Source organism: Dipteris shenzhenensis, chromosome 26, assembly GCF_047967505.1.
Source record: "Dipteris shenzhenensis isolate YYH24624 ecotype China chromosome 26, Dip_SZ_1.0, whole genome shotgun sequence".
Lineage (NCBI taxonomy): Eukaryota > Viridiplantae > Streptophyta > Polypodiopsida > Gleicheniales > Dipteridaceae > Dipteris > Dipteris shenzhenensis.
The window spans coordinates 46,075,032-46,088,758 of NC_141621.1; the positions used below are offsets into that span (position 1 = coordinate 46,075,032).

Consider the following 13,727-nt stretch of genomic DNA (forward strand, 5'->3'; position numbering starts at 1 on the left):
TTTCTCTCAGAATGTGAGATGTAGATAGCTGCTTCTTCGAGCTCACACACAGTGGCCGTAGGAGGCAGCAGACTTTGAGCAAGATCTGTACTCTAGGCATCTCTACAAGTTCTGATTCCTTCATATACGCAGTTCTGGGCTTTGTCGCGAAGGATAACCGATAAATGTGCTTCTGCTGATATTGCCCGTGCATCTTGCCCGACGTTTAGCGATGCCTTATGTTGTGTAACGAACTACCTTACACGTTTTATAGACGCTGAGATCCTGCAGCTTACTGTAATTCTATCCTCTCCTGCGCCTGCCTTGATCTCTACGCTTGTCTCATGAGCCTCCAAAGTGGCTCGTTCCTCCCTTTAAACCGGCTATCTCGCAACGGTTTAATGTCTCCATCAGTTCTGGGTCGCAACACAGGCATTTTCATTTCAGTTGGGACCTTAAGCTTCATGCCTGCAAGCTTCTATCTCCCCTATTCTGCTGGTGGAATAGGGGATTTAAAGAAAAGCATTAGGCCTCTCACTCCCTCCCCTGCCAGCAAAACCAACGCTGCAGCATTTTGTTTGCACTCAAATCAGAGTGCCGCTCAGCTTGTCTCATGAATAGGTTGGTTGATTCTCAAGTCTTCGCGCAGAACATGGCTGGAGTCTCCAATCTCACTCATGTTCCATTCATTAATTTGCCAGTGTACGAGTGCTCAAGTTGGTTCCCTCACCCTGAGAGAGACAACAAAAACATTTACGCTTGTTACATGCTCGTTTGGCCATGGAAGCACTCGAGGTATCACTCGGAGACAATGTCCTTGATTTATGCGCGGCACCTGGAGCAAGTCAGTCGCCATTTTGCAGCAATTGGGCCTTCCGTCCAGGAATCTCACTGCAAACGAAGTGTCAGTTGAACGCAGGAAGAGGCTCTGGAAGGTTTGAATCCTACGCTGTGGCAACCTTAGTAAAGCAGGTAAGAATAAGATATAAAACCAAGAATAAGAGAGAGAACCGCAGTGAATTCACCATCGTGGCCGCTGCTCTCAACCTTCTGCAACTCAAGTTCTACCAAGGCCGAGCTCTTCGGCACTCTTATCCATCATGGCTGCTGCTCTCAACCTTCTGATCTGGATTTAAAGAAAAGCATTATCCATCGTGGCTGCGGATCCAAGGTCCTCCTCCTCTTCATTATCTCATCACATTCCTCTCTATCAAAATGCTCCAAGGTCCTTCTCTGCTTCGTCTTCCTTGGAAGCGCAACCTCTTCGTCTCCTATTGCTTCGTCAGTTCAATAGTCTTCCTTGAAAGGGCAACCTCTTCGTCTCCTGTTGCTTCATCGGTTCAATAGCCGCCATGGCCCCTTCTCCATGTAATTTTCCTACTCGATCATATATGGTTCAAGCATCCCTCGAGCCCTATCTGACTTTTGAGGAGCGAAGGAGTTTGAGGAGTTTGAGGTGCCATCTCCCCCCTATTCCGCCGGCGGAATAGGGCCATCTCTGCGACGCCACGACCATCTCCTGCTCTCTATCTGCTGTAGTCACTCCCCTCTTGAACTCTTCTGCATTCGTTCCCCTCTTTGAACCCTCCTTGCACCGTAGCCAAATGGCTTAAAAACATTGGGCATGGAGGGGATGGCAAGCAGCTTCCCCGCGTCATGGCTGGCAGCGTCGAGGGTGCTGCTATACATTTCCAAAGGCAAAGAACAGCCCATACGTGATCTTTTCATCTCTTTCCCCCTATTTCGCCGGTGGAATATGGGATGGACGTCTCTCCCCCTTTTTGAGATTTCTCAAACATGACAAACCTGGAAGAGGTAGATCACAATACCAATGCATTTTTTGGTAGCATTCTATTGTCATTGGTGAATTGTACATTCTTACGTGTTCTTAACCTTGCCAAAAACAAGTCTATAGGGGAGATCCCTACGCAATTCAACTCTCTGAAGAATCTCACCTCTGTCTCTCTGTCAACTAACCGGCTCAAAAGAAGTTTGTCTTCGTTGGCAAACTCTGAAAATCTGGCGAGCCTTGTACTCACCAAAAACTTTCTCCCCGAACCTATCCCCCTATTAAGAATAGGGGGTCATGACCAACTGTTCACCTCTTAATGTCACTCTCCCCTTATTCCGCCGGCGGAATAGGGGATTGCATAGTTTCTGGAATGCACTAGATAGGAATTGCATGGTTTTAATGCATTTGATAATATAAAGCATCTTTTTGATGAAATGAAGATAAGAAAATGAAGAATTTTAAGTCCCTTATTGCCATTAGTATCCTTGCATCTCAAGCATCCAAGCATGTAGAAGATCACTTGGAAGCTATGTCAAAGCTTCAAGTTGATGGATTTGGGAATTGCCATGATATTGCTCCTTGCATTTTAAGCATCCAAGAGTATTGAAGATCACTTGGAAGCTTCAAGTTGATGGCCTCCCTACCATATTCCGCCAGCGGAATAGGGGGAGAGTCAACACTACATCACTTGGAGGCTACATCACATCTGGCTATTGCATCTGGTAATGTCCAACCAGGCTTCAAGTTGATGGCCTCCCTCCCCTATTCCACCGATGGAATACGGGAGAGGCAACACCATTTTAGTGTTCTTGCTTCTTGCATAGTACATTGTAATGAATGTGCCCTCTCTACTATGCATCCTTGATGCCCTCCCCACCCTATTTTGCTGGCGGAATAGGGGGAGAGGCTTCATTAAGATATGGGAGAGCCCTTCTATCTCAAACATCCAAGCATGTTGAAAATCACTTGGATGGCCTCCCTACCATAATATATGGGAGAGTCCTTGTATCTCAAGTTGAGAGGATTCAGTAAGATATGGGAGAGACCTTGTATCTCATGGTTGCCCATATGCTTTACTCATGACTGCCCACTATGCTACATAGCCTCTCCCCCTATTTTGCTAGCGGAATATGGCAGGGAGGCCTTCATGAAAAAAGAACAATGGCCTATCTGCTTAGCTCATGGATGCCCAAGATCATGGCTGCTTATCTCAGGGATGCCTAGTTCATGCATGCCTGAGCTCATATATGCTTTAGCTCATGGGTGCTTAGCTCATGGATGCCTAGCTCATGCATGTCCAAGCTTATCTATGATTTAGCTCATGGCTACTTCAGCTCATGGCTCATGGCTAAACAGCCATAACAACAATACATGGGCAATCATCAAGTGATGCTAGAAAGCAATATGAAACATTTGAGAGCATATAGAGCAACCATTAGCTAAAGTATATAGGGTAGCCATTAGGTGATGCTAGAAGGAAATATGCAGTAGCAAAGAGCATATAGACCAGCCATGACATAAAGTAGCCCTTTTAGTGAACCTTAGAATAAGAAGAGAAGAGAAAACATGGGCAACCTCTTAGCATCCTGAGTAGAATCTTCCTTGGTAGCTAGGTCAAAATACATTGTAGTTGGAGTAGGATTGTGGGATAGCCAAGCTACAAGCTTGGGCATCCATGAGCTAAAGCATATAGGGCACGTGATTCTAGAAAAAAATATGTAGCATTTGAGAGCACATAGAGTAGCCATGAGCAACCATTCTTGCTTTTCATGAGAGCACATAGAGGACATAGAGTGTGCACAGAGAGCGGGATTTGAAAGCACATAGAGTAGCCATTCTTGATTTCATGAAGGCCTCCCTGCCATATTCCGCTGGTGGAATAGGGGAAGGGGCTAGATTCAAAATATTGGAGAGGCTACATTCCACTGTCATTCTTGGTGTATTAGCCACATGGATATGTGCAAGTATATTCTTTTGTAGACATCTGCAAGTAGATGTAGACTGTTGTAACTTCCCATTGCTTCAAATGCTCCAATTGCATACTCTTTACTTTCATAATTCTCTAGTTGCTATGTCAATACTTATTCCTGACTTTACTTCAATCACTATTTGCAGGTTGTCATTTGGGATATTGGAAAGTGAAATTTTTGGGGGAATCGGACAGAGGTCCTAGCTCCTTAGGTATTTCTCCTTTTGTAATTTCAATTTGGGTGGAATAGGGGGATTGTGCATTAGTTTTGTCTCATGATATGGTTGCTCTTTACTGTTCTTATGCTGCTATGTCAATACTTGTTCTTGACTTTCTTGAATCTCTCTTTGCAGATTGTTGGTTGGAATATTGGAAACTGAATTGTTTGTGGTATCAGCCCAAGGTCCAAGATCACCAGGTATTTCTCTTTTGGTTAGTTGCATTCTTTGATTAATTGTTCATTCAATGGCTTACTTTTCCTTAAAGTACAATAAAAAATGAATGATGGCTGAGATCTAATATCCAATTTTCTTTTGTGTATGCTAGAAGTCATGACTAGGTCAGGAAAGAGAAAATCTCCAGTAGGTGGATAGGCTGGTGGTAAGAAGAAAAATACTGCAAAAAAGAAAGAGCAAGCACCAACAACACCATCCCCCACATCTGTTGACACACAAGCCAAATCTCCAAATGCAGAGGAGGTTGAAGAGATGTCAGTGGAGAAAGGGTCTGCTAGCAAGGACAGTGGAAAGGCTAAGGACGATGCAGAAGGTGATGAATTTGTCCCTGAATCAATGGATAGTAATGTTGGAAGTGATTTTCTTGAGTCCATAACTATCAATAGAGGAATGGTACCTCCCCGTATCCCTTTGTGCAGATTACTTATCAACCCTAAGGTGAGACAACATAGGAATGACCTCTCCATTCTCAAGAGAGCATTTGAGATGGAGGGATATGTCCCCACAAAGGGGTCCTTTATTATTTTAGTTGGGATGTCTGATGGGACAACCAAAGAGGTGGATTATGAGATAAGAGATTCATGGGATAAGCATTGGCATGCTGTGAATGATGAGTTTGAGCATGAGCTTCAACAGAGTCCTGCATGGGAATTCCTTAACTGCAAGATGTTATATGTGTGGGAGGGAAACCATCAAACTACCTCATGGATGGAGAGCATTAGGGAGGTCTTTGTTAATAACAAGGCAAGGCATATCAGGATTCATGCACATATTATAGCTCTAGAGCCTCACAATGAGTTGAGGTTGATTGCAGCTTAGCAAAGGTTTAACTTATGAGTATCATCTTTCTTTCTTCCACTAGTTGTTTCAAGAACATATTTCTATTTTCTACTTTATTGCTAATACATATTCCATTGTCCAAATTGAATGAGGAAATGCACAAAAAATCTTAAAGATTACTTGTATCATATAGGTACACTTGTTGCTTGTGATGCACAAGTATTTCTGGAGGATTTCACGGAAGAAGAGAAGAAAAATATTGAGCTTGTACGGCAAAGGGAGATTGGTCAAGGAAGAAGGGTTTGGTATCCCCTCACAATGGCTATTCTTGGTCTCATGGTTTATGCTGTGAGTTCTTATACTTTCTACCTCATGCTTTCATTCCTTCTGCTTTGGCTTCATCACTACCTCTATATAGTTTGCATTTATTGCTTTGGTGCATACTTGCTTTTGTAGGGCAAGTGGAAATTTGATTTTGAAGCAGCTTGTAAGAAGCTACCTCCTGGAATGGATAAAGATGAAAGAGTTGTTAAGATAGCTGGGATTAAAAGAACAGTCACTCAAACATATAGGAGAAAGGTACACAAGGTGAGTTTGTGCTTTTTCCTTTGTCTAGTATTACTATGCATTACTTTCAAATGTCATGCTGAATTTGTTTTATACGGTTTTCACAGATTTTGTCAATAATAAATCATGCACATGGCACAGGTTGGTTTCAGAAATTATGGTCCTTGCCATATAAATACACAACCACTAAAATTACACTAGACAAGTTGTATCAAGTGGCCATTGCTTCTTGCAGGAAGGCTAGGCAGCTTTCAATATTATCTTTGCTTGGGTTTGATTTGAATTTGAAGAATAGATATGGAATGCCAGCAAGTGACCATGCCTTCATTGGGTGTCTTGCAAAGGAAGTTTTTATGGACCAGGTTCTTGAAGAGTGTCATAGGTTGTTGTCACAGGTTTAGGCTTACTTTGTTGGTGTTTCTCCTTTGGAGTTGCTAGAGCATCCTACACTATTCGAATATTTTGAGGATATTATGGCAAGACATCGGAGTGATTTGTACGAGCCCCTTGCATCCTTCATGTCTGTGGCTACCGTGCTTGCAAAACAAGTTGACCTTGTGAATGTAAGCAGAAGAGTTGTTTTCAAGTAAGCATTCATCTTTCACTGCCTAATTCTCGAATTTCTATTTCATAGTGTTCTTATGCTTTCAATTGTTTGGTTTTGAATAGGTTTATTCTTCATTTGCTGGAAACAAAAAAGATACAGATCATTCCATCTATTTGTAAGGCATGGATAGTGCTCAAGCCTCCTACATATTGCATGTACACACATAAAGTCTTTCGTGAGGGCATGACTGCAAAAGGAACTATAAGGCTTTCAGAGTGGGAGAGAAAGCATTCTCCATGGTGGATAGAGATGAGTGGTGGAAAGTGTGTGGAGGAGGAGGCATTAATTCTAAAGAGGTATACTTTTCATGTTGGTTCTTTCTGTGCCTCTTGTTCTTAACTAGTTTTCTGTGATTGACTTGCTCCATGGGTTTCTTGATAAGGCATTCAAAAGGTCAATGTAAATACGGAAACTTAACCGAGGAGCCAGTGCAAAAATCTAGAGGAGCAACAAAAGATATTGGTGGAGAAACAAAAGGAAAATATCGGGAATCCTAATCCTGCAAAACCAAGGAGAAGGAATAATACCAACTGGGGTGGAGATGGCAAATTGAATCATCTTTCTTGAAGTTTTCCAATTTCTTTTAGCCTAGTATGGTCATTTGATATGCATTACGGTTGCAGATACGGGGAAGTTGATGACTCTGGGATATTGAGAAAGCCTTTCTCCATTGAATTTATTTGGGTTCCACTGTCTTTTTTGCCACGTTGGTAACAACCCTCATACCTAGGAGTTGGGTAAAGGTATGGGAGTTTGACTATATCAAATTAGGCAAAGAGATAATGCAATCACAGCTTACAGATGGATATTAAGAATTGCACGATTTCTTTGCACTTCTACACCAACAAGGGGAGAAACGAAACTCTAAACAATGCACATGGAGTGTGGACTGTTGCATTGTGGATCTTCGCCATTAATGCAGCTGTGATGGATGACAATGGGTGGACTTTGGTTTTCTGTTCTCCTTCTACTTTGCCTACTGTGGAGCGCTATGCAGTAAGATTAAAAATGGGGGTGGCTTGCAAGTAAATTTATTTGTGTTGAAAACTTCATGAAGTCTTGCAGGTTATAGGCTAGGGTCCTCATTCTGGTACATAATATTGTTTTGCTTCAAGTAGATGGATAGTACAAAGCATGGAACCTCAAGGCATTTTAGACACACTTGGGATTGGTGTGAAGGTGAGTCTTCAAATGTATGTTTGCTTCTGCTTCTGTATCATAAATCACACACGATATTTATTTTTGGCTATCATTTTGATTCTGAAATTTTGTGACATTATGCGTATGAAAATAGTTTGGAAAACTTTTTTTGGGTACACTCTAGTCTATTAATGCGCAACTAAAATCTACATTGGAGGTACAGACTGTTTTGGCTTTTTGGAAACAATCTTGAGCTTCTATTTTGTTGGTTGGCATTATTTAATGTGAGATTCTATAATATGCATTCCTTTTCCTTCATACGTTGTCACTCTTACTTGTTATATTAACTGCATCTGGTAAACTTGTTGCATATGTTTGTAAAATCACACTTAGCGGCTTACATATAGATGAGCAAGCTGAAGTGAATTTAAACATATGAATGTTCTGAAAGATAATGTATCATTCTAGTGGGGTTGCAAATGACCTTGACTTGTTTTAACATTTTTTTTAAATACTATACATGGAAAGTTTGTACTGTTAGAATTGAATAAATATAGTTGGTATTTAACATATGCCACTGTAATAGTGTTCCGATATGATTCCTTGAATGAATATACATAATATATACATAAGAACATGTTGCAAAAAGGCTCACTCAGACTTCTCGGCTCGTGGTTTTCTGCTCCAAAACCTAGAACACTCCTTATCTGGCTAGTTTGATACGCAAGAATTTCATAAGAAGTGGGATTAGGTGCTGGTAGAGCATAGTCAGGGTCCTCCCACTTGCTCAATGGCTCTTGAATGATCACCTGGTTTATGGGAGTAATTCATGGTGGCAGGGGTTGTGGACCTAGAGCTGATGGTGGCAATTATGGTTTTGAGCCTGTAGTGGCCCTTGGTTGGCCAAGGGGGGCCTCCCTGTGTGGCTAGCCGACCTTGATTATATGTGTTTAGTGGTGCAAAAAGAGACAGCGGTTGCCTTTGTCGGGTAATACATGGGTGGGGTCATTGACTTGGGATATCTACACTATAAAGTCTCGTGGTTCCCCCATCTAGCACAATGGGGTGAGGGTACTCATTTGTAGGGTGGTTTCCCATGCAAATTCCACACCACACATTGTCTTGCCTTGGGAAAAAGTGCGGATTTCTTGGTCCTTCTCTGCCCAACCCACCTTTGAGATGTTGAGCCACTAACAGGTCCGCGGCTACCTCATCTCAATTTGTGCCCTTAACCACTTGGGCGGTTTCCTTGGCCTCAACAATGCAAATGGTTTTGCCCGTATGAGAGACTATAGAAGCAACAATGGGTGAATTTTTTGGTTGAGCTTTATCCTTCATATTATCCTCTAGGATCACTGTGGTCTTGTTGCATCGCTCGAAGGATGTAGGATTCAGGGTAAAAAAGTGGTCATGTAACTTGGCATTCCTTAATCCAATGAGGAATCGAGGCAGAATCCGTTCGTTGCTCATCTTCTCATATGGTTCACAGCGAGAATTTAGGTGTTAAATCATGGTGGTGATGTATTCCAAGTATGGTTTTGTGTTCCTTTTGCTTAACCTCATACAACTGGTTAATCAAACTCCATTTTGGCCCGAATCCCACTATAAATGCCTTCCTTTTAGTGTTTCCTAGTTTATCTTTTTCTTGACTCCTCCTAAGTCTTTGTACCATTGGCCCACAAGGTAGTCAATAGAGCGAGCGAGAAAAAGCGAGCGGGCCCAATGAAGCGAGCGAGTTTTTTTACAATTTCTCCGATGAGAACAAATTTGAAACCAAACTTACTATAGCAAGATGTTGTCATAATAAGCATACCAATAATCAGACTTACAATCCACCCTATCTTTCACTTGAAGAACATAAACTAATTACCAAACTCATAACATAGATGACTATTGAAATACCACTTCACCTGCAAAATGCACTAGACCAAAACTTTCCAAATGTGTCCATGGTTCACCACAACAATTATCAGTCTATGAACAAAATGGTGTTTTAAACCATATTCTAATCCCCCTGACATTCATCATCAAGAAAGTAGTTGCGCGCATGTGGTTTATCTAATTGGCACTCATCATATCTCTTGTCGGCTGTTATGAATCTTGCCATTTTTTCTGCATAGCATGGTAACAAACTACAACAAAACATACATTTCAAAGGAAAGTAAGTCAAAGTGGAACAATGAAAATAATTTCCAATAAGAAGAACTTGCCATCCTTATGTGTTATAAAAAAGACAATTCGCTACCAACAAAAAGCAGAAAAAATCAATTGCTAGATCAAGGCCTTACAAACACTATCCAAAGCATCAAAATTTGTACTTTCTTGATTCAAAGGCACCCGTAAATCTTCACTATCTACCATATTATAAAGATGCTAAATAACACTTTCAAAGTCCTCAATTTTAGCATTCGAAATATATAACAAAAAAACTCAGGGCCAGTAGCATACTACTCATCAAAGGGGTTTGTGATAGGTTCCACTCTCTCTTCTTCCCCCTCTCCATCATGCTCTGACCTGATCCGTTTTCCAAAATGATCTGCCACAAGTGGCTCAACAATGCTAGCCACAATACCATTGTCTGAATCAAATGAAAAACAAGGCCTGCCAATGGCCTGACAAGCACGCATAAGAGGGGCTGTACCACAACCCATCTCTAGAACCAGCCCTCCAGGAACACAGAGAAGAGACATAATGCAACCCACAAAAAAACTACTCCTCTCTAGTCCACCTCGTGCTAGCTGAGAAGACATCGGCACGATTGTCCTTGAAAAGGGAGGTATGTGATGAGTCCAGACATCTTCACGTGGATCAATCAAAAGCTGTTGGAAAAGTGGAAAGCTCTCCTCCCAAAAAACTATTGGATTCTTCTTTGCTCTACGTATTAGAGCTAATACTGAAGATTGCATCTGGAAACCACATGGAGAAAAACATGTATAGTATATTGACTTCAACTAGCAAGCATTATAGCATGAAAGATGGCAAACATAGCATGCATAGGACTTATCCTTCCAAACATATCATGCATAGAACTAACGAGGAGACATTTATCAAAGACACTTTTATCATGGAATGCAAACATAGAATGCATGGAATGATAGCTTACCTTAACACTTTTATCATGTTCTCTACAAAATCCATATGGAAACTTGTCATGAATGATCACACGTCTGACAACCTCCAAGCCCTGGACATATGCAAACCGTTCCATCCAACCAATACATTGTCCTGCAAGCAATTAATTTTATTTAAAACTAGTAGAATGGAAACACAAAATGTGAAATGTCAATTGTGGTATTGTGCCTTACCTGCCAAAGGACATATGCATGCCAACCAACCACTATCAGACAAAGAAGCTGATGCAACTGCAAGCCCATGCCGCACATGGTCCTCGAGCAAGACATTCCAAGTAGGAGTGGATCCTCTCTCATCAAGTGGATAGCCAGATGGAAAATCAAGCAATATAAAATCTGAAGCCCACTTCACCTTCTTACCCATCCTCTTGTAGTCCTGATCTCGACTAGCCACTGTAATAAAAAACTCATGCAAAATAGCATACTTATCATTTCTTTTAGAGTCAGTAAAGTCTTTGCCCATTGCAATGTAATCTCCAACTATACAAGCAAACAAAGGTGTGATGCCACAGGCCAAGGAAATGTCAAGTGACTGTGATCGATGGAACACGTATTGCTTCACAAGTCCTGAGATTAATTCTCCACCTATATGCAAAAGCAAAACAATTACAAGAAGTAAAAGTAGTGTTAAAGGAACAACTACGTATGTAGAACACAACAACACCCTTACCTGCACTCTCTATGTGATCCATTTCATGCCGCATAGGACTAGATGGTCCCTCATCTAGAAAGAGAACAATCATAAACTTATTAATGCAATGTCAAAACGAATTGAAGACAACATCAACAAATAATCATATTGTATCTTCCTTACCTTTTTATGTAGGATGTTCTTGTTTCTCTTTGTCTTTCTTATCTCTCCTTGAGATTCCCTCCACTTTGTCCTTACTTGCTTCATTGGCTTTTTGTGAAGCATAAGTATTGTACAAGTCTCTTTCTCGCACCAGTACTTGTCCTTTAGGGAAATCTATCCACCAGGGACAATGTGCTAATTCCCATTGAGAGAGATGGTGCATGCCCGATGGATACATGCATGCAGCATGACCAATCTCCACCCAACTCTTACACAAATTTGGAATGTCAGAGATCCTTTTCTCTATTGCCAAGTGGGAGAGATATCTATCAACCAAGAAACAAAAAAAAAAAGGATGTCCCAAACCATCAAAAATTGTGTAATTACATGAATCAACAGCACAAACATAGACAAATGAAAAATGAACCTTCAAATGAATTGACAACGTACCTATAAACCACCCTATGGGCAGCCATGTCCAACTCAGATAGTCCATCTCCTTTTTTTCCACCCTTGCTCTCCATCTTTGTTTCCTTTGATCTTAGCACCACAAACATATGTTTTCTCCCCTCCAATTTTATATCCTCCATATATTGCTGCAATGTGTAATCCATAGGGGTATCCAAAGGCATGCCCATTGTTGTGATCACCCTCAAATCTTCAAGCACTTTCAATGACTGTCTCTCCACCTTCTCCAAAAATATCTCTCTACTAATCCACCTAAAAAGTAAAAGTTGACGCAATTTTATAATAAAAAAATAAGTCATGCCATTAGCAAGAAACAAACAAACACCATGAAAGATGATTTGTATTGGTAGAAGAAACACACCCTCTGTACTCAAGGTCGCCCACAGGCATGAAGTACATGTCTCGCATAGGTTTAGTGGCTTCTAACAAAGAAAGGAAAATATTTTTTTTTTCTAATCTCAAATCAGACTTTGCAATGAGTTGGAGCTTCTCCAATGTCACGCAAGAGTCCGTACCATCAAAGCGCAAGGCAAACAACTTTTCCAACCAAGCCTCTCCAAGACCAGGATCTATACAATTCAACACCTATCCAAAGATGACATGTCAGTCACTTAACTTCAAAATAAATGCAACAAAGTATAGAAAATTCAATTCACACCTTTCCCATCCTATCAGCAATTCTCTTTTGAATTATGGTACGCTGCTTTAACTTCAAAATAAATGCAACAAAGTATAGAAAATTCAATTCACACCTTTCCCATCCTATCAGCAATTCTCTTTTGAATTATGGTACGCTGCTTTCCTTCTGCCTCTCTCCTTTGATCTAAAGGTAGCTTTGTAGATATTTTGTCCATTGCTTTTTTAAGCTTTGTATTGTACTCAACCTACATACATAAGTTCCAATTAGAGAAAGCAAAGGAGTGATAAAGATCTAAGCATCAATACAAATGCAACATTCTACCTGGAAGACAAGCCTTGCTAGATAACCTCTTGTCAATGGAAACCATGGCTTCTTCCCTTTACTCTCTTGAGCCCTCCAATTCTCTATTGATTTGATCTCACTCGAAGACAATGTTCTCATAAACACCATAGAGTCACACTCACAAATGTTGTGTGCATTTATGAGTATGTCCCTTAGACTGGGTTTGATAATGGCATGTTCATTCATGCTAGAAAACAAACAGCAAAGTACACAACCCAATCAATAAATGCAAAGTATCATAAAACACAAATGTGGAGAAGATTCAAAGAGTCCATGTACTTACGAATTCATTCGTTGTAGCCCTGCCAAGAGAGCAATCTCACTAATTTTCCTTGGGTCAATTATTGTGCATACCACTCATACATGTCTTTTCTTGTTTGTAGGAAAGATTTCCTTGATAACACTCATCCATGCAGTGGTCCTATGATTGCCCTCCCAAACAAATAACATCTTTTGTGACATAAAATGAAAGTCAGTGTTAGACATCACATCTTTCTCAAACTCCCCATCCACCTCTCTCCAGGTGGGAGACCAACTCTTCCTCATATCATCTGTCACAACTATCTCCTCTCCATCACTCTTGCAGACAGATACAATGAAAGACCCTTTCTCTGGGAGATAGCCCTCCACTTGAAATGTACTTTTGAGTGAAGATACATCATCACGAAGTCCTCTCACTCTTGCATAAGGTATCAACCTACACAAGGGAATGCGAGGACACTGATTTGAATCAAGCATCCTACATTTGCCAATCACATCACCTCCTCCTTCCACCTGAACTTCACTATCATCCAACTCATCCTCCTCTACTCTTGGACCTTCATCTCTTTGAGTTGATGATACTTCAACCTCTAGACCCACCACACTTTCTTGCTCTTCTGTTCCACCTACTGATGATTCAACATTGTGATCTACTTTTGTTCCTCTTGTCACCTTTGTAGAATGTGCCACTTGAACTTTTCTGCCTTTTTTTCCTGTCATCCTGAAAAGACAAAAAACACGGCATTTTTCCAATCATAGTTCTCAAAACCTTTTCAATAAAAACCAAAACTAAAAACAAATAC

The 13,727-nt window shown here is 40.9% G+C and overlaps 3 protein-coding genes across 4 annotated transcripts; 1 reads left to right on the plus strand and 2 right to left on the minus strand.

The window, feature by feature from the left end:
* The first annotated feature begins 792 nt into the window (after window positions 1-792).
* LOC147885164 (uncharacterized) lies at window positions 793-6,489 on the plus strand. 2 transcript variants are annotated; one of them, XM_087397810.1, is made up of 6 exons: window positions 793-914; window positions 3,887-3,952; window positions 4,094-4,158; window positions 4,287-5,323; window positions 5,432-5,563; window positions 6,212-6,489. In XM_087397810.1, the coding sequence occupies exons 4-6, from the start codon at window positions 5,123-5,125 to the stop codon at window positions 6,266-6,268; spliced, it is 390 nt and encodes a 129-aa protein (XP_087253936.1). In that variant the 5' UTR covers window positions 793-914; window positions 3,887-3,952; window positions 4,094-4,158; window positions 4,287-5,122; the 3' UTR covers window positions 6,269-6,489. The 2 variants fall into 2 exon arrangements, with proteins under 2 accessions (XP_087253936.1, XP_087253937.1); XM_087397811.1 differs by having other exon boundaries at window positions 5,432-5,554.
* Window positions 6,490-7,604: 1,115 nt separating this feature from the next.
* On the minus strand, window positions 7,605-10,883 carry LOC147885165 (uncharacterized). The gene is made up of 4 exons (XM_087397282.1): window positions 10,595-10,883; window positions 10,393-10,514; window positions 10,018-10,195; window positions 7,605-7,705 (listed from the first exon to the last, which is right to left on the minus strand). The coding sequence occupies exons 1-4, from the start codon at window positions 10,881-10,883 to the stop codon at window positions 7,605-7,607; spliced, it is 690 nt and encodes a 229-aa protein (XP_087253408.1).
* Window positions 10,884-12,427: 1,544 nt separating this feature from the next.
* Window positions 12,428-13,014, minus strand: LOC147885166 (uncharacterized). Its single transcript, XM_087397283.1, has 3 exons — window positions 12,947-13,014; window positions 12,643-12,850; window positions 12,428-12,565 (listed from the first exon to the last, which is right to left on the minus strand). The coding sequence occupies exons 1-3, from the start codon at window positions 12,952-12,954 to the stop codon at window positions 12,428-12,430; spliced, it is 354 nt and encodes a 117-aa protein (XP_087253409.1). The 5' UTR covers window positions 12,955-13,014.
* Between the last annotated feature and the right edge of the window lie 713 nt (window positions 13,015-13,727).